The sequence below is a fragment of the Capsella rubella genome, unplaced genomic scaffold (assembly GCF_000375325.1).
Source record: "Capsella rubella cultivar Monte Gargano unplaced genomic scaffold, Caprub1_0 scaffold_2, whole genome shotgun sequence".
NCBI classification, from domain to species: domain Eukaryota; kingdom Viridiplantae; phylum Streptophyta; class Magnoliopsida; order Brassicales; family Brassicaceae; genus Capsella; species Capsella rubella.
In genome coordinates, this window is record NW_006238922.1 from 8,202,859 (window position 1) to 8,221,684 (window position 18,826).

The following is an 18,826-nucleotide window of genomic DNA, read 5'->3' on the forward strand; positions in this document are numbered from 1 at the left end:
CATTATTATGTAGACAACATGTATAAATCAATATCTTTTTTCGTTTGAAAATTTGAACACATTTGATAGGGAATAACTTATATAACTTTACCAGTCTTCTTACAGGGCCACGTGCAAGTACATACTCCACCTTCACGCTTGCGGTTACATTGGGCCGTGTAACCTGGTCCATGACCATAAACGCTGCATTTTTGTGTACAATGCACGCAGTTGCCAAGTTCCGCTATACACTGTCCTGTATTCTCCTTAACTATATTTATATTTAAAAAAAACTTAGTTATATAATATTAAGATAACAAAAATTATTAATACTTACAAGTTATCAATTAAGTAAAAAACAATTACAGTAGAACTAATTTGACATCTTTGAAGTAAACCACAAACATAAAAGTATATCTAAGACTAATAGCTCTCGAACAATACCCAAATTAAAATTACCAAACTGAGATTTTTGGTTTTTGGTACGGTTTTTAATTAATAGAAGATAGTTGATCGGAAAAAAATATAATTTGCAACTGGTTTGGATTGGTTTTGGTTTGACCTTAGGCTAGTTCTAATTTGCAATCGGTCTTAGGTTAACAACACAATGAATTTACAAGTTTACAATAATAAAACTTACCTAGGGAAAACATCATGACAAGAAAGATGATAGAGATGGCAAGTGAAGAAGTTGCTTTGGCCATTTTCTTTCTTTTCTCTTAAGTTGAGCTACTTGTATACTGAGATTTATAGACTTGAAAATTTTGAAAGGCTACATAAAGGAGATTTATAGAATATCAAAGATGATTTGCTATTGCATGTTTGGAATCAAATAGTATTAATTTGACTGTACTTAAGATGATAATCTTATATAATTAATATGTCAAGATTTTTCTTAACTTTGTCTAATAATGTGAGATTTGCCACCCTATTTAAATGACAAATGTCCTTTGAATTTGATTTTTTCCCTCATATTTACTCTAGTTCTCCCCTCCTCAGTTTAAAAAGAAACGAATTACATTACAGTTGTTAGATTCTTTTAATTTATTAGTTCTAAATTAACTTATTGTAAATGTTGTCACTTATTCTTTATGTTAATGGTGATAATAAAGGTAAAATATATGGAAATACAACATCAAATTAATTTGAATTGATTTTTCCCCTCATATTTACTCTTTATCCTCCCCCATTTTAAAAGAAATGATTTACATAACAATTATTAAATTATTGTAATTTATTAGTTCTAAATTAATGTATTATAAAATTATCTTATACAATATGACAACGTTTTTTCTAACTTAGTATAATAATCCGACATTTGACACTCTGTTTAAATGACACATGTTCTTTAAATTGATTTTACCCCTCGTATTTACTCTATATTTCCCACATACTCTACATATATGTGTTATTTATATTCATGCATGCATCTAATTTATATAATCTTCATCATGTATTTGATTATTTGTTGACTCATTTTATGATCTCATATGTTTTGACCATTTGTAGTCCAGATTCTTTTTAGTCAGTTTCATATAGATTTTTCCTATGTGTTATTCTTATATTTTTTTTGTCAATTTCCTTCTTTTTTTAGTTCGTGCATGCACTTAATTTCTTATATATATATCATATATTCACATTTACAAAACCATTACAACCATCACTTTTCATTAGAAATTTTCATTTTGATAATATATATCATCAAAAATGTCTAAAGCCACCATCATTGCTATCTTTATGGCCATCCTCGTCATAGGTTTGATTCAAACTTATAACATATTATACGATTAATCATTAAAAATATGAATCCATATTAAATATTTTCATTTGTCAGCTCATTTTTAAAGATTTTCTTTTATAATAACAATAAATTTGAGATTTATGTTTATATAATTATACTAGGGTTGGTGACGAAGGAGACACAAGGACAAGAACTGTGTCATGAATACTATAGTCTGAGTTCGTTTCCATGTATTGAACACGATTGTCTTGGTCAGTGTGCTTGGAAGCACCCGCATGGTAAAGGCACATGTATGCCATCAAGCCGTCAATGCCTCTGCACTTTTCGTTGCAATGTTTGATTTTTCAATGTTCTCTCTATAAACTATTTTCAATAAAATAATAATAATAATAATATTTTTTCAGTTTTGATGTGTCTGTGATTTATGATTACTGTTATTTTAATATATGTGCCATAAGTAATATGTCAAAATTTTCATAGATCATATCTACTGGAAGTTTAAAAGATTAGTGTGGCCACGTTAGTTTCAAATTACGATTTTAATGTTGCGAGATGTTGTTTGTTTAGCAATTGCGCGATTGGTTGTTGCAAGTTATCGCAGTTTTAAAAGTCGTATCATTGTTTTATCCTGCGATCAAAATATTCGGTCGCAGTCGCATCAATTAATCGCAGTGTTTAATCGCATAGTCCTACTATCAAACGAAAAATTTTTAATCGCAATCGTAGTCGTTTTGAGACATGTGACTGTCAAACGAACATCACATATTTGGAAAATCTACAAAATAACAGAAAATGACAATATGATGTCGTAATAAATGTTTTTTCATATTATTCTTCTTCTTTAAAACTGTGTTTGTGTGGTTTTCTGTCATAAGACATTTTGTGTAGAACTAGTAGAGCTTAGTAACCCACGCTCCAACACTCGTGTGAGTGAGATCCAAACATTAGGGATAGCATGACGAGACAAAGCCTCATAATTAATAGCCCAACGGGCTTATCAAGATCCATTTTGGCTCAGCCAGCACGACGAGTGCGGACTAAAGAAGGGTGACTACTGTTAGGGATTGGTTTTATCCCTACTCTAGGTCCGGCCCATGTTGGTGGAGGAGCAAAGCCGAAGAGAAGAATAATAAAAATTGAAGAAGAAAATAGTAACAGTTTGGAGGAAACTCTTGAATTATTGATGGTATGGCAAGGTAACAAAGAGACTAGATTGATCATCACCAGTCCAAGAGTCCACATAAACTGACGGATCTTTAAACGGAGTTATATTCATGGAGTTATTTGCGTTGCTTCTTAGCCAAGAAACTGCAGAAACTGTCCAAATCTATTTTAAGTCTGAAGCTGTAAAACAGATCCGGGATGCCTTCTTTAAGTGTACACTTAGAGGTTTAAACCTAATTTGATCGAGCTGAAATTTTTTGGAGTTCTTCTTGGTACTAACAGCTCTATATCCAACGGTGGGATTGTCTTTTGAACGGTTATATGTTGTGTTATGCATGCATTTCCAAGGCTGTTCGTTATAGAGTAAATAGTGACAAGTTCTATTGTTGTTGTGGTAATAGAGGTTGGATTGGTCTGAACTCTGAAGCTATGCTTTGGTGATAGAGAAGCAATATGGAAATCAGTGTTAGATTGTAGCGTCTTAAGGCTAAGGTGAGGGTGGTCATCACGGAAACACAATGGTCACTTTTTAAGCATATTCTTCATGAATTGTATGTATAGCTTTGGAAACTATGTGATTGGATATGTCTATTGTTTGATATTACGTGCTATGATATGATTATATGGTAATGATATGATTCTGTTAAATTCATCATCATAATGATGTATAACTTTCATTTTATTTGTTTTGAAGTTGGTGATCTTAGTACACTCTCTCTAGTCTCTAGTCAGTATATAAAGTATAAGTTTGAAACTTTGAATATAACAATATTACATTGAAAACCAGAACACTCTAATTTTGTAGATGGTATACTAAACTGATCCATGCATTTTGCTGCTTTCGTAATCGGATGTATCCTCTGAAAGCGTAGAAGATTCTTCAAAAGGTGCTGATGGAATTTGGAAAACAGGCCTAGGAGGGACTTCAATAGCATCCGCGTTTCCTTCCATCATCTCTACAACTCTGTTCATCGCTGGACGGTCTGATGGTGAACATTGAATACACCACAAACCCACCAATGTCATCTTCTTGATTATCTCATCATCTTTGCAGTTGACTCCATTATCGATAAGCCTCCGAATGTCTCCCTTTTCAAGATCCTTTTATACGCATTCAGGAAAATACGTTGAGCTTGTGTTTGATGCAGAGTTTTGTGTAGGTCTTTCTTTATTATTTGCTCCTATCATCTCAAGGATCAACATACCATAGCTATACACATCCGACTTGTGGGAAACTCTACCGTACATTTTTGAGAACAGTTCGGGTGCAATGTAGCCTATTGTACCTCTTGTGTCTAGCAATGACAAGATGCTCTCTTTCTTCTCGCAAAGCTTAGCAAGGCCAAAGTCTGAAACTTTGGGGACTAAGTTATCATCTAAGAGTACATTTTGAGGTTTTATGTCAAAATGTACAATCCTTGTTTTGCAGCCATGGTGCAAGTACTCTAAACCACGAGCAACTCCAAGCGCGATTCTAGAAAGTGTCGTACAATCTATATCCATCGAAGACTGATCCGAGATGAACTTATCAAGAGACCCATTTTCTAGAAACTCGTAAATAATTGCTCTCTTGGAACCTTCAGAGCAGAATCCTAACAAGGTAAAAATGTTGACATGAGAAGTTTGACTCATGCTTGCAACTTCATTGATGAAGTCTTCACTATTATCACCCTTTAGGTCTTTCAAAACCTTCACCGCAACGAAACGTCCATCAGAAAGTGTTCCTTTATAGACGATTCCAAATCCGCCGCTCCCAACTTCTTCCGCAAATGACTTTGGGATTCTCTTCACTTGTGCGTAACTATACTGCTTCAGTGGAATAAGTGCATTGAGTTTTGGTTGTGGGATAAGCTTCTTGAGGTTTTCTTGACTAAGATCATGAGATGTTTTTCTTTTCCGGAGAATATAGAGAAACAACGTTAAGACCAAGATTAGGAACAGAGTAACACCTACTCCTGAACCTAATGTAAGAAAAAAAATCATCCGGTTAAGAATATTTTTAAAGAAGATAAAAATTTCAGAATAAGATTACCTATTATTGCCCCAACTCCATAAGAGCTTCCTGTATCAATGGGATGACACCAAAACATTAGAAAATTAGAATATGTAAGCAAGAACTTATAAAAAAAAACATTAGAAAATTAGAATATGTAAGCAAGAAATGTTACCATGTTTTCTTGAACCGCAAGTACTCTTATGTGGTTCATCAACACAAAAGCAAATGAATCCACTAGAGCTTTGATTATATCCACAAGCACCTCCAGAACCTATACACATCTGACATTCTTGGTTAAGTCTAACCTCAAAACCATCTTCAAGAGCATTCTTTAGTTTAACTGTAGTGGGACTTGACTGTAGTGTGTCCAGGGAAGGTCCAGATGCAGGAACACTAACGTTTCTTTCGCAAAATCTCTTGAAGTCGTTTAAAGATGAACTGATCCCTTGAAGTAGAGGAGACGAGAGGTTTCTTGTCACATAGTAGTTTCTTTTGAGATTAGTTTTATCAATCGGACAACCAAGCATGCCACCAAAAGTATAAACTACCCTTGAAACATCGCAGCCGTAGAAAATAGTTATCAAGTCAGTGTTAGGAGCAAAGAGAAGGATGTCATCAACAAAGGAAGCGGTTAAAGGAGCATAGGGACAAAGATCGATGATAAGATCGGATCTGGCTAGTTTTATGGTACCAGAGACATAGTTCGCTTCCAAGATTCTGAACTTTACAGAGGAGAAGCTAACTTCTGCAAACCTTTCGCTACATTCGAGCTTGAACTCGGGATGGCCGCACTCTTCTCTTCCAGGAATCCAGAAAGGGTACAAGAGACCATCCTGATTACCGCATTTAAAAGGTTGACTACACTGTCTATAAACATCATTAGCTGAGAAAACACAAGATGGGATCACAAAGAACATCCATACGATTCTAAGGGAGATAGATAAAAACAGATTGGTCATTGTGTTGCAAGTGAAAGAGAAAAATGGTGAAGAAGGAAGAATAAAGATGAAGGGTTTGAAGATGAACCTCAACCTCAACTCATTGTACTGTGAGAGAGAGAAAAGAAGCAAGTGGAAACATTAAAGCTCATGAAGGACATCCATATGATTCTAAGGGAGATAGATAAAAACAGATTGGTCATTGTGTTGCAAGTGAAAGAGAAAAATGGTGAAGAAGGAAGAATAAAGATGAAGGGTTTGAAGATGAACCTCAACCTCAACTCATTGTACTGTGAGAGAGAGATAAGAAGCAAGTGGAAACAGTAAAGCTCATGAAGGACAAGTCAATGAAGGCTAGTGATGAGTCATTATTAGTGACAAACACAAGGAGACGTTTGGAGTCTTTTTATTAGTTACCTTAAAAACACGAAACTAAGATAGAGAAATTGAATATTGTATATTATTGTTTGAATATATTTCTCCACTAATACTCTAATAGTATAGAGATAGCAAAGACAAGTCTTTTCCTAAGAATTTTCTCAGAAAAATATCCAAAACATGAAATTAATTCCCATTAATTTTTGAGTGGTAGTGAGAGAGATTTGTTGGTAAACTTATACCATACTTTCCCAAAGAATAAAATTAAATTTTCTTAACATTGTGTGTATTTCTGTTATCAAAGACTAAATTATTTGCAACCAAATACAGTAACAATACACCATCACAAAAATGTATATGAAGGTTTTCAAGCTCATTAACAACATTAAAAGTATATAAAAATTTTAAATACCCAATATTTTAAAGAGTTGTTAAAGTTTTAAATACTATTTGAAATTGTGACATGTATTTATTATTTTTTATTGTAAACAACTAGTTTCTTACTTGTACATTTGTTAAAGTTTTTCTTTATTTTTAATTAACAATTGTATAAGCAAAAAAACATATGTTTAATCATAAATCATATACTATGTTTGAAAATGAGTTAGTTTTCAGGGGTTTCTCTACACAGTCTTGATAGTTTGCTGGAGAAGTTAGAAGACAAAACATACAAGATGTGAGCGTTGACAGATGGTGACACACTGACACAGTCTGGACTATAAGCAATATGTTACATTTTGTGGATAAAATTTATATTGCTGCTTTCATGCTTTAATACGTTCCACAAAGGTTTCTTTCTTTATGCAACATTTATGGAACATACTTCTGTGTAAACCGAAATATCTTCTAAGAGGGATGAAGATTCTTGAAGAGACACTGTGGGAATTTGAAATACAGGCCGAGGAGGGACCTCAAGAGCATCAAGGTTTCCTTCCATCATCTCTATAACTCTGTTCATCGCGGGGCGATCTGATGGAGAAGGTTGAATACACCACAAACCCACCAGTGTCATCTTCTTTGCTACATCTTCTTCTTCGCTTTTGTTTCCATTTTTAATAAGCCTTCCAGCATTTCCTTTCTCAAGATCCTTGTATATCCATTCAGGAAAGTACATAGAGCTAGTGTTTGATGCAGAGATATGTTCAGCTCTTTCTTTGTTCCTTGCTCCTATCATTTCGAGGAGTAACATTCCGTAGCTGTACACATCCGATTTGTGGGAGACTCGACCATACATTCTTGAAAACAGTTCAGGTGCGATATACCCTATGGTTCCTCTTGTGTTTAGCAGTGACAAAGTGCTTTCTTTCTTCTCCCATAACTTAGCGAGGCCAAAATCTGAAACTTTGGGGCAAAAGTTGTCATCTAAGAGTACATTTTGTGGTTTTATGTCGAAATGTACAATCCTTGTTTTGCAGCCATGGTGCAAGTACTCCAAACCACGAGCAATGCCTAGAGCTATATTGTAAAGTTTCATCCATTCCATGTTCATTGAGGTGTTTCTCGAGATGAACCTATCGAGTGATCCGTTTTCCACAAATTCATAAAGAATTGCTCTCTTGGAACCTTCAGAGCAGAATCCAAGCAAAGAAACAATGTTGACATGAGAAGTTTTGCTCATGCTAGCAACTTCATTGATGAAGTCTTCCCCATTACCCTTTGAGTCTTTCAAGATCTTCACTGCAACACTACAACCGTCAGAAAAAGTTCCTTTGTAAACAGTTCCAAATCCGCCTTTCCCAACCACTTCGGCGAATGACTTTGTAATTCTTTGTATTTGCGCATAGCTGTAGTTTTTGAGTGGAATAAGTGCTGCCAGGTTCTGTTTTCTTAGTTTGTCCGATTTCTTGCTTCTGTAGCTGATTAGCCAGAACAAACCAGCGACTATAAGAATGACCACCGCGAATGCAGACGCAGCCACAACGCCTTGAGACGAAAAGAAAAAAGAAACAAGGAATCATAAGACTATTTATAGTGTTGTAATCAATTTTGTTTTCTTTACCAAACAGAACAAGAATAAGCACCTGCTTTTGCTCCAGTAGAGAGCCCTATAGAGTTACCTGCTCAAATAAAGAGATCAGTTTCATGTTTCAACTTTGAGTTTCTTGATATACTTATCAAAGATTATGCAGAAGGATTCAATCATTAGGGTGTGTGGATGGAGAGATATGGTGAAGGAATAAGTGATGGATTGATGAAGAAACTATTATGAAACTAAAACATGTATGGCAGAAATCTTACCCTTCTTTTTAGAACCGCAAGTACTGTTATGCGTCTCATCTCTACAATAGCAAATAAATCCACCTGAGCTTTGATTATATCCACAAGTACCTCCTGAGGATACGCACATCTCACAGTCTGAGTTAACTTCAACCTCGAAACCCTCTTCAACAGCCTTCTTTAGATTATATGTACTTGGGCTTTTCTCCAGTGTATCCAAAGCTTGTCTAGATGCAGGAATACTTAAGTTTCTACTGCAAATTTTCTTGAAGTCGTTTAAAACGGCACTACTTTCTTCAAGTAAAGGAGATGAGACGTTTCTCGCCAAATAGTAATTTCTTGTGTCATCATCATCACAATCAAAGTATGTACCATACGTAGAAACAGACAAGTCTCCGGTGCAGTTGTAATAAAGCGTCAGCATCTCGGTGTCAGGAGCAAATGGAAGAACGTTTTCATCAAAGGGCACATTTGGTGGGTTTTGAGGACAAAGGTTGTTGATGTAATCCACTCTGGCGAGTCTTTTGAAACGAGTAGTATAATTTGACTCTAGGATTCTTAATTTCATAGAGGAAAGCTCTGCGAATCCTCTGTTACAGTCGAGCTTGAAGTCAGGGTGGCCACAGTCTTCTCTGCCAGGTATCCAAAAAGGGTATGAGAGATTTCTCTGATTACCGCAGCTAAACGGGCTATTGCAGTGTCTATGAAGCTCATCAGCTGAGTAAACACATGATTGGAAAAGAAAGAGAATCCATATGATTCTATAAGACGTAGAATTTGTTTGGGATAGAAACATATTGATCATTGTGTTGGAAATAATAGGAAAATGATGAAGAGATGAAGGAATATGTCAATGTCTTGGTTTTGTAAGAGTTGAACTAGTGAAGGTACAATTTGGTCTATTCTTTGACCACTTCAAAGTCATGTGTTTTCACCTTTTTAATTGAAAAGTCATATGAGGGCACCTGCATCTGCGTTAGTAGAGGGAGTCCCTCATCATTTTCTATGAAAAAAAAGAAAAAAAAAAAAAAAAGGTGCGACGGTAACAAAAACGGGACGGTCCTGCGCACTAATCCGGGCCCCACTGACACGTGGCGGCCCGCGATTGGTTTCATTTTTTTTTTTAAAAAAAAAAAACATAAAAGTAAAAAGAGAAAAAAAAAAAAAAAAAAAAACTGGGGAAGGACGACCAACCGATGCCCTTGCTCTGAGATGACAAAAAAAAAAAGAAAAAAAAAAGAATTGAAAAGTCATATGCTAAGTATTTCCAAAATTATTTTTAAAAATATATATATCCAGAAGCTACGATCCATTTTTTTACAAAATTTACCCTTTTTCATTTTTAGTTTATTCAAAGTCATTTTTACAAAATTTACCATTATAAAAAGTTGAAAAACAAGAAATTTCAATTTTTTAACAAAAAAAAAAGAAAAAAGAAAAAAGAACAGACTTCAAATTAGATAGGCTTATTGACTGCAGCTTCACTACCAAATCTACTACAATAAAACCTCTATAAATTAATAATATTGGGACCATGGATCCTATTAATTTATAATGTGATGCTCATGTAGGTAGCAAATAACAGACAAGAAGTGGAAACATAGTACATGATTTGTTTGAGATCTTTAAATAGTGTGTCTTCTTGGTTTTTGTTGAGGAGAGCAGGGGAAGTGAGTAAATCAAATAGCTAGAGAGTCGCATAAAGATGAGGTGGAGATATATATTTTGAAGGGCCTGACCGTAGGACTAAGTCATGTGAGGACAGTGATGGAATCGGAGACTTGGTATTGAAGTTTACTTTGACAGACTTGGTTAGTTAACTTGATAAATTGAAAAGCATGACACATAAAAGATTACCAAAAAGTTTTGGTCAGTTACGATAACAATTATTCTACCAATTCTTCACTACTGTATACGGCCTAAAGACTATGTACATAATCTAAAGAAGTATGTGATGAAGGTTAGTCAAAGACTTAGGTTAGATACAGTCACTTTATAGCGTAACCAGTTTTTCAAGCACGAGAAAGCTGTAAAAATGAATACATGTTTTTGTCGCAATAATTTTTCTTCTTTAATATGTTCCTTACGGTCTCTTCTCTTTATGTGATATTTACCGAGCATATCTCTGTATAAGCTGAGACATCCTCTGATATTGTAGAAGATTCTTGAAGAGGTGCTACAGGAATTTGAAAAACAGGCCTAGGAGGGACTTCAAGAGCATTTAGGTTCCCTTCCATCATCTCTACTACTCTGTCCATCGATGGACGATCTGATGGAGAAGACTGAATACACCACAAACCCACCAATGTCATCTTCTTTACTAGCTCCTCTTCTCCGCTATTGATGTCATTCTCTAGAAGTCTTCCGTTATCTTGATTCTCAAGATCCTTATATATCCATTCAGGAAAGTATATTGAGCTTTGGTTTGATGCAGAGTCTTCACTTGGTGGTTTGTTCTTTGCTCCAATCATCTCAAGAACCAACATTCCATAGCTATACACATCCGACTTGTGGGAAACTCTACCGTACATTCTTGAAAACAATTCAGGTGCAATGTACCCTATTGTACCTCTTGTGTCTAGCAATGACAAAATACTCTCTTTCTTCTCGCAGAGCTTCGCGAGGCCAAAGTCTGAAACTTTGGGGCAAAGATTGTCATCTAAGAGTACATTTTGTGGTTTAATGTCGAAATGCACAATCCTTGTTCTGCAGCCATGGTGCAAGTACTCTAAACCACGAGCAACTCCTAGCGCAATTCTGTATAGTTCTCCCCAGTCCATAATTGATGACTTCTTGCTAGAGATGAACTTGTCGAGAGATCCATTTTCCATAAATTCGTAAATAATTGCTCTCTTGGAACCTTCAGAACAGAATCCTAGGAGGTTAACAATGTTGACATGAGAAGTTTTACTCATGCTCGCAACTTCGTTGATGAAGTCTTCTCCATTACCTTGAGAATCTTTTAAGATCTTTACTGCAACAATACGACCGTCACAAAGGATTCCTTTATAAACAGTTCCAAATCCGCCTTTCCCCACCACTTCAGCGAATGACTTTGTAATTTTCTTTATTTGGACGTAGTTATAATGTTTTAGTGGTATAAGGGCTTTTAGATACTGTTGTCTTGAATCATCCAATATCTTCTTTCTTGGATTATTCGACTTCTTCCTTCTCTGTCTGATGGAACAGACTAAACATGCGCAGCCTAAACATGCGAGTGTAAGAATGGCCAAACCTGATATAGAAACAACCACAATGCCTGGAGAAGAAAACAAAAGAACAATTTTCATAATAAGTCTATGTATATTGTTGTCAAATTATGTGTAGCCACGGGAAAATGTGAAGTACCTGCTAATGCTCCAGGCGAGAGGCCTGAAATGACACAAGAAATGAGGTTAGTTTGAAGCAAATGCAGAACTTTGATTCTTAGTGGAATGAAAAACTTGCAGCTCAAAGGGATTTTCTGTATAGAGTTATAAGAAGCTAAAAGGATTTTTTATGTAGATGAACCAATCGAAAAGGTGGGTGGGTGGGGAGTTCTAGGGAAGGGACTAATAATGATTCTTGTGGAAGAGCATTTAGGCTATTCAACTAGAACATGTCGGAAATCTTACCTTTATGTTGTTCTTCCATATAATAGCAGGTGAAACTACTTGAGCTCTGATTATACCCACAAGCACCGCCAGATTCAATGCACTTCGGACATTCTTGGTTAGGTCCAAGCTGAAAACCGTCTTCAAAAGCCTTCTTTAGATTATCTCTACTCCAAGTTAGCTGCAGAGTGTTGAGTGTTGGTCCAGATACAGGAATACTGACGTTTCTATCGCAATATCTTTCGAATTCGTTTAAAAGAGTAGAAATCGGGTCAAGAGGAGAGAATGAGAGGTCCCTCGTCACGTAATATCTTATTTCATCACCATTATCATCCCCACAAGCAAGCTCTTTAACATTACTAGAAACAAGGGCTGATAAGTCCTTGGTACACTGGGAGTAAATTGTCAGCAGCTTGGTGTTGTTAGCAAACGGAAGAATGCTTCCATTGAATGGTGCATCTATAGGATGGTCGGGACAAATATCTTCTGTGTAATCCAATCTTGCAAGTCTTATGATACCAGTGATATAATCAGCTTCTAGGATTCTGAATTTCACAGAGGAAAGGCTAAACTCTGGGAATCCTGCGCTACAGTCGTCGAGCTTGAAGTCAGGATGACCACAGTCTTCTCGTCCAGCTATCCAGAAAGGGTAAAAGAGTTCTTTCTGATTGCTACAGCTAAACGGTCCACTGCAGCGTTTGTGAATCTCAGAATTATTAGCTGAGAAAACACAAGATGGGATCAGTAAAAGCATCCATATAAAGTGTAATGATTGATGAGAGTTTAGGATTGGAAGAATTGTATATTGACTCTCATAAAGATGATGTTACAATATACAAGCATATATATAGGAATAACATTTAACCTAGTTTCCTAACTAAAGAGATCATATAAAATATATACAAATCGTTAATATGATTGTGAAAGATATTTACATATCTTCTAGATATCCTCTTATATAAAGAAGCTATAGGATAAAGATTTCGTCACGGAAAGAGACAAATGGATCATTTTGTTGCTTTGTTAAGAAGATACGAAGAAAATGGGACTTGGTTTCGTAAGAGTTGAACTAAAGGATCATGTTCCCACACTCCCACCACCCAAAATTTTGTTTACTTGAATCACAAGGTATATGGTGAAATAAGGAGAAGAAGAAGACGAAGAAGTTGGGAGGAGATGGTCCACGATCTGTTAGAGAGAAAACAGGAGAGATTAATCGATAGGAAGCAAGTGGAAACGTTGTAGGTCGAGAAGGGCGGTGACCGGTGAGGCCAAGTCAAGAGAGGCTTTGGTGTGATTATTAGTTGACCCAAAGTCAAGGAAGGATAGTGACAGATACAGAGAGACTTTGGGAGTCTTTATTAGTTTTAGATAAAATGTTATTTCTGAAACTTAGACATCATGTAGACGATTCAATCAATATGCATATATTAATTGTAAAACAGTTTTTTTTGTGGTTGAATAAATTTTGTGAGGATAGTGACCGAATCGGAGACTCAGTACTACCCATAGTTTACTTTGACTAAACTTCTATATTTTAATTGCTGTGTAGTCTCACATAATAAACAATTGGGTCCTTAATTTCCAAGAATTGCTTAGGACAGATTCTAATTAAAATGATAAATGGAAAACATGACACATTAAAAGTTTTGGTCAATTACGATAACATTTTATTATATTTTTACCAATTCTTGAAAGCTGTATATGATCGAAAGAAGTATATGATCAAGGACTACTAACCTTGGTTATCGTGACAGGAGGACTTGTGAGGCTTGTCTTCACACAGACATTGGAAATTTCCTGACCCCGAACCACAAATCCCACCGGAAGTGGTACAATCTTCGCAAACTTGAGTTTGTATATTATATTTCAAGTCGAACCCTTGTTCCAAAGCGCGGTCCAATGCTCCGTTGGAGTCATTTGACAGGTAAAGATCGTTCTTAGCAGCCTGAAGCATTGGAATTTCTCCAACCTTTACACAACTATTGACATGAGTATACGACTGTCCGAAGACGTGATATGTTTTCTGACGGTCGTTGCTTGTTAGGCAAGAAATATTTGACAGCGAGCTTACGTTTTCGCGGCATTCGAACAAATCGATCTTTGCGGTGGAAGTGGATATTGTAAACTCCTTCTCGCCAGTAAAGTTCAAAATCTGTGAGCAGTTCCCATCTAACAAGCTCTCATCAACAACGGTAATTACTTGATCCGTCAGATTCACTGATCTTACGCGAAGTTTGAGATCTCCAATATCTAGGGTTAGGGATTGATTATTCTCGCAGGAGAGTTCGAACGGTGATGTGCCGCAGGATCTGGGTTTGTTGGATCCCCAGAACGGATACGTGGTGTTCGACTCGAACACCTGCTGTCTAGATCCACATGTCAGAGGTAATCTACACTCTTCGTACTGTTGATCAGCAGAGAAGCACGACGGGAGGTTAGCTACGGAGAAGACAACGAAGGTGATGATGAAGAGAAGAGAGATAGACATTGGGTTTTGCTGACAACTAAGAGTTTGTTGTTTGTTTGTTTGTTTGGTTTGTTTATGTATATGAAGTAAGAACGGTCAGAAACTTCACGAGGAAAAGTCAATAATTTGATTAGTCAAAGACTTAGGTTAGATACAGTCTCTTTATAGCGTAACCAGTTTTTTCAAGCAAACGAGAAAGCTGTAAAAATGAATACATGTTTTTGCCGCATTACGTCTCTTCTCTTTATGTGATATTTACCGAGCATATCTCTGTATAAGCTGAGACATCCTCTGATATTGTAGAGGTTTCTTGAAGAGGTGCTACGGGAATTTGAAAAACAGGCCTAGGAGGGACTTCAAGAGCATTGAGGTTCCCTTCCATCATCTCTACTACTCTGTCCATCGATGGACGGTCTGATGGACAATACTGAATACACCACAAACCAACCAATGTCATCTTCTTTGATATCTCCTCTTCTCTACTATTGATGCCATTCTCTAGGAGTCTTCCGTTATCTTGATTCTCAAGATCCTTATATATCCATTCAGGAAAGTATATTGAGCTTTGGTTTGATGCAGAGTCTTCACTTGGTGGTTTGTTCTTTGCTCCAATCATCTCAAGAACCAACATTCCATAGCTATACACATCCGACTTGTGGGAAACTCTACCGTACATTCTTGAAAACAATTCAGGTGCAATGTACCCTATTGTACCTCTTGTGTCTAGCAATGACAAAATACTCTCTTTCTTCTCGCAGAGCTTCGCGAGGCCAAAGTCTGAAACTTTGGGGCAAAGATTGTCATCTAAGAGTACATTTTGTGGTTTAATGTCGAAATGTACAATCCTTGTTCTGCAGCCATGGTGCAAGTACTCTAAACCACGAGCAACTCCTAGAGCAATTCTATATAGTTCCCCACAGTCCATAATTGATGACTTCTTGCTAGAGATGAACTTGTCGAGAGATCCATTTTCCATAAATTCGTAAATAATTGCTCTCTTGGAACCTTCAGAACAGAATCCTAGGAGGTTAACAATGTTGACATGAGAAGTTTTACTCATGCTCGCAACTTCGTTGATGAAGTCTTCTCCATTACCTTGAGAATCTTTTAAGATCTTTACTGCAACAATACGACCGTCACAAAGGATTCCTTTATAAACAGTTCCAAATCCGCCTTTCCCCACCACTTCAGCGAATGACTTTGTAATCTTTTTTATTTGGACGTAGCTATAATGTTTTAGTGGTATAAGGGCTTTTAGATACTGTTGTCTTGAATCATCCAATATCTTCTTTCTTGGATTATTCAAGGTCATCCTTCTCCGTCTGATGAAACAGACTAAACATGCGAGTGTAAGAATGGCCAAACCTGATATAGAACCAACCACAATGCCTGGAGAAGAAAACAAAAGAACAATTTTTATAACATAAGTATATGCTGTATATATTGTTATCAAATTAGGTGTTACCAAAAAGAAGGGGAAAAGTGGAAGCACCTGCTTTTGCTCCAATAGAGAGGCCTGAAATAACTAAATGACACAAAAATAAGGTTAGTTTGAAGTAAATGCAGAACTTTGAATCTTACTTGGATGAACCAATCAAAAGGTGTTTCTGTATATAGTTATCAGAAACCAAAAAGATTTTATGTAGATGAACCAATCAAAAAAAGGTGGGTGAGTGGGGAGTTCTATGGAAAGGGAAAATGATGATTCTTGTGGAAGAGCATTTAGGCTATTCAATTACAACATGTAGGGATTCTTACCTTCGCTACGGTTATGTGGCTCTTTCATATAATAGCAGGTGAAACTACTTGTGCTCTGATTATACCCACAAGCACCGCCAGATTCAATGCACTTCGAACAATCTTGGTTAGGTCTAAGCTCGAAACCGTATTCAAGAGTCTTCTTTAGATTAGCTCTACTCCAAGTTAGCTGCAGTGTGTTGAGTGTTCCAGATTCAGGTATACTGACGTTTCTGTCGCAATAGGTTTTGAAGTCGTTTAAAATCATCGGTTCAAGTAGAGGGGAGAAGATGTCTCTTGTCACGTAGTATCTTATTTCATCCCCACAAGCAAGCTCTTGAACATTAATAGAAACAAGGTGTGATAAGTCCTCGTGACACTGTGAGTAAATTGTCAGCAGCTGGGTGTTGGAAGCAAATGGAAGGATGCTTCCGTTGAATGGTGCATCTATAGGATCTTGGGGACAAATATCTTCCATGTAATCCAATCTTGCAATTCTTATGATACCAAAGCCATAATTAGCTTCTAGGATTCTGAATTTCACAGATGAAATGTTAAGCTCTGCGAATACTCCGCTACAGTCGTCGAGTTTGAAGTCAGGATGACCACAGTCTTCCCTACCAGATATCCAGAAAGGGTAAAAGAGTTCTTTCTGATTGCCACAGCTAAACGAGCCACTGCAGCGTTTGTGAATCTGAGAGTTACTAGCTGAGAAAACACAAGATGGGATCAGAAAAAGCATCCATATAAAGTAGTTATATGACACAGATTTTGTCACGGAAAGAGACTAATGGATCATTGTACATGTTGCTTTTGTAAGAAGAGACGAATGAATAAAATAAAAAATGGTGAAAAGAAGAGCGGAGCAAGTGTGTTTATTAGTTAAGAAGAAGAAGAAGAAGAAGTGTGTTTATTAGTTGACCCAAAGTCAAGGAAGGATAGTGACAGATACAGAGAGACTTTGAAGTCTTTCTTAGTTTGAGATACAACGTAATTTCTGAAACCTAATGAGAATCTAAAGATATTGCAGAAAATTTTGGAGTATGTAAAACGGCAAATATCATCATCTACAATTGAACTTGAAACCAGATAAGCTCATACTATCATATTTTTTGGGGCATCTTCTCAAGCTCACTAATAGCCTTAACAGAGGAAGATCAGAACAATTATAACTTAGAGACATATACTTAAGTAGTTGTTTCATATGTCACGAGTAAATTTTTTTTTTATGAAAAAAATCATATCAATGGTGTTGCCTTAATCCTCAAGCTCTTCATCGGAAAACCCTACAATCTAAGAAATGAGAAAATAACATATTACGATCAAGAAGAATGATTTTGGCTCATTTTCACAGTAGGTCTTGGGGGTAGTAGCATTAGCTAGATTCTTCTAAAATTTTTTGTTGGAATCAATTATCGATTTGCCATTTTTTGTGATGGCATTTGTAGATTTGCCCTTTTGGGTAAATTCTTATGGATTTGCCATTTTTCAGGTTAGAAACATGTGATCAAACATGCGTTTTACTCGTTATGTTTGAGTTTAGTCGGTTCTAATTGTCTTTAGGGTTTAGTATTTACTATAAAGTACGTCTTTTAGTTATAAAAAAAAATCAGAAATGGACATTTTTAAAAGTTCAAAAATGGCAAATCCATAAGATTTTAGTAAAAATAGCACATTCGTAAAGTTTTCCCTGTAAGAACCCCAATTTTGTTGCATAGGTTCCCGGTTTGCGTTTCTCTTGGGAAGAGCTAGCTATTGGAACCCCGATGGGAGATATACGGGTTTGGGCCTAGAACTTCTCAAATTAACCCTAAGAAAAGAGAAAAAAAAGTTGGCTATTGAAACTATGACGGTGTATAAGAAACTTACCATCAAGTGAATGGAGTTTATAGCAACTTGACCATGAGGATTCTTTGCAGCAAATCAGTGTTGAATTATCGAAGCCGCAGGTTCCACCAGAGGATGAAGATTCTTGACAAGGTTTCTCATCAATCTTTAACTTCACTTCAAACCCTTCTTTTAAAGCCTTTTCCAAGTGTGTTAAATTCAACTCTTTCTCTTCTAAGCCGAAGCTCTTTGGAACGTTAACTGGGAAACTGGCTTGACAAGAGTTTTGATAATCAAGGGTTTCAGACACTGAGACAAGGCCTCTACCAGGACATGTATAAGAGGAACTGTAGGAAAGATTAGAGTCGCAGTGGTAGAAAACAGTGAGGCTTTTGTAGGTGGACGAAAGCTCATAGAGTTCGGAAGGCAAGGTTGTGGATGAGAATGTAGCTTCACAGAAAGAACCTTCAAGCTCTGCTCTAGCGAGTCTAAGAGTGTTAGATATTTCATCTATATGAAGAACGTTGTAAAGATGGTCTGAGATGATTATAGAGGTTTTGTTGTTAAAGCAGTGAAGCTCCAGCGATGGATGACCGCAAATTTGCCGACGAAGCCCACCCAAGAAGGGGAAACCAGCGGTGATGTTCCCACACTGAAACTTATCTTTGCACCACCCTGGTTCTTCTTTGCTTGAAGAGGATGGAAGATGATGAAGGATGAGGATGAAAAAGATGAGATCAGAAATGGAAAGATTATACATGCTCTCAGTTTGTTCTTGTGTTGAGG

At 36.5% G+C, this 18,826-nt stretch overlaps 3 protein-coding genes and 1 pseudogene across 4 annotated transcripts in view; all 4 read right to left on the reverse strand.

Annotated features, from left to right (window-relative positions):
• Window positions 1–3,645: 3,645 nt before the first annotated feature.
• On the reverse strand, window positions 3,646–6,035 carry LOC17896200 (annotated as a pseudogene).
• Window positions 6,036–6,995: 960 nt separating this feature from the next.
• On the reverse strand, window positions 6,996–9,218 carry LOC17895675 (LEAF RUST 10 DISEASE-RESISTANCE LOCUS RECEPTOR-LIKE PROTEIN KINASE-like 2.5). Its single transcript, XM_023787309.1, has 3 exons — window positions 8,450–9,218; window positions 8,218–8,253; window positions 6,996–8,119 (listed from the first exon to the last, which is right to left on the reverse strand). Exons 1-3 carry the CDS (start codon window positions 9,216–9,218, stop codon window positions 6,996–6,998), a joined length of 1,929 nt encoding a protein of 642 aa, XP_023643077.1.
• A 1,173-nt stretch (window positions 9,219–10,391) lies between these two features.
• LOC17894646 (LEAF RUST 10 DISEASE-RESISTANCE LOCUS RECEPTOR-LIKE PROTEIN KINASE-like 2.5) lies at window positions 10,392–14,582 on the reverse strand. Its single transcript, XM_023787298.1, has 4 exons — window positions 13,747–14,582; window positions 12,028–12,726; window positions 11,762–11,785; window positions 10,392–11,672 (listed from the first exon to the last, which is right to left on the reverse strand). The coding sequence occupies exons 1-4, from the start codon at window positions 14,495–14,497 to the stop codon at window positions 10,513–10,515; spliced, it is 2,634 nt and encodes an 877-aa protein (XP_023643066.1). The 5' UTR covers window positions 14,498–14,582; the 3' UTR covers window positions 10,392–10,512.
• A 111-nt stretch (window positions 14,583–14,693) lies between these two features.
• LOC17895597 (LEAF RUST 10 DISEASE-RESISTANCE LOCUS RECEPTOR-LIKE PROTEIN KINASE-like 2.5) overlaps window positions 14,694–18,826 on the reverse strand; it is a 6,188-nt gene continuing 2,055 nt past the window's right edge. Inside the window, exons 2-5 of one of the 2 annotated variants that reach the window (XM_023787307.1) lie at window positions 18,065–18,599; window positions 16,235–16,921; window positions 15,969–16,001; window positions 14,694–15,865 (exon numbers count right to left, since the gene is read on the reverse strand). In XM_023787307.1, the coding sequence (XP_023643075.1) occupies window positions 14,721–15,865; window positions 15,969–16,001; window positions 16,235–16,921; window positions 18,065–18,599 (2,400 nt within the window). In that variant the 3' untranslated portion in view covers window positions 14,694–14,720. Of the gene's footprint in view, window positions 15,911–15,968; window positions 16,002–16,234; window positions 16,922–18,064; window positions 18,600–18,826 lie in introns of both variants that reach the window. The other variant, XM_023787308.1, reaches the window with a different exon arrangement.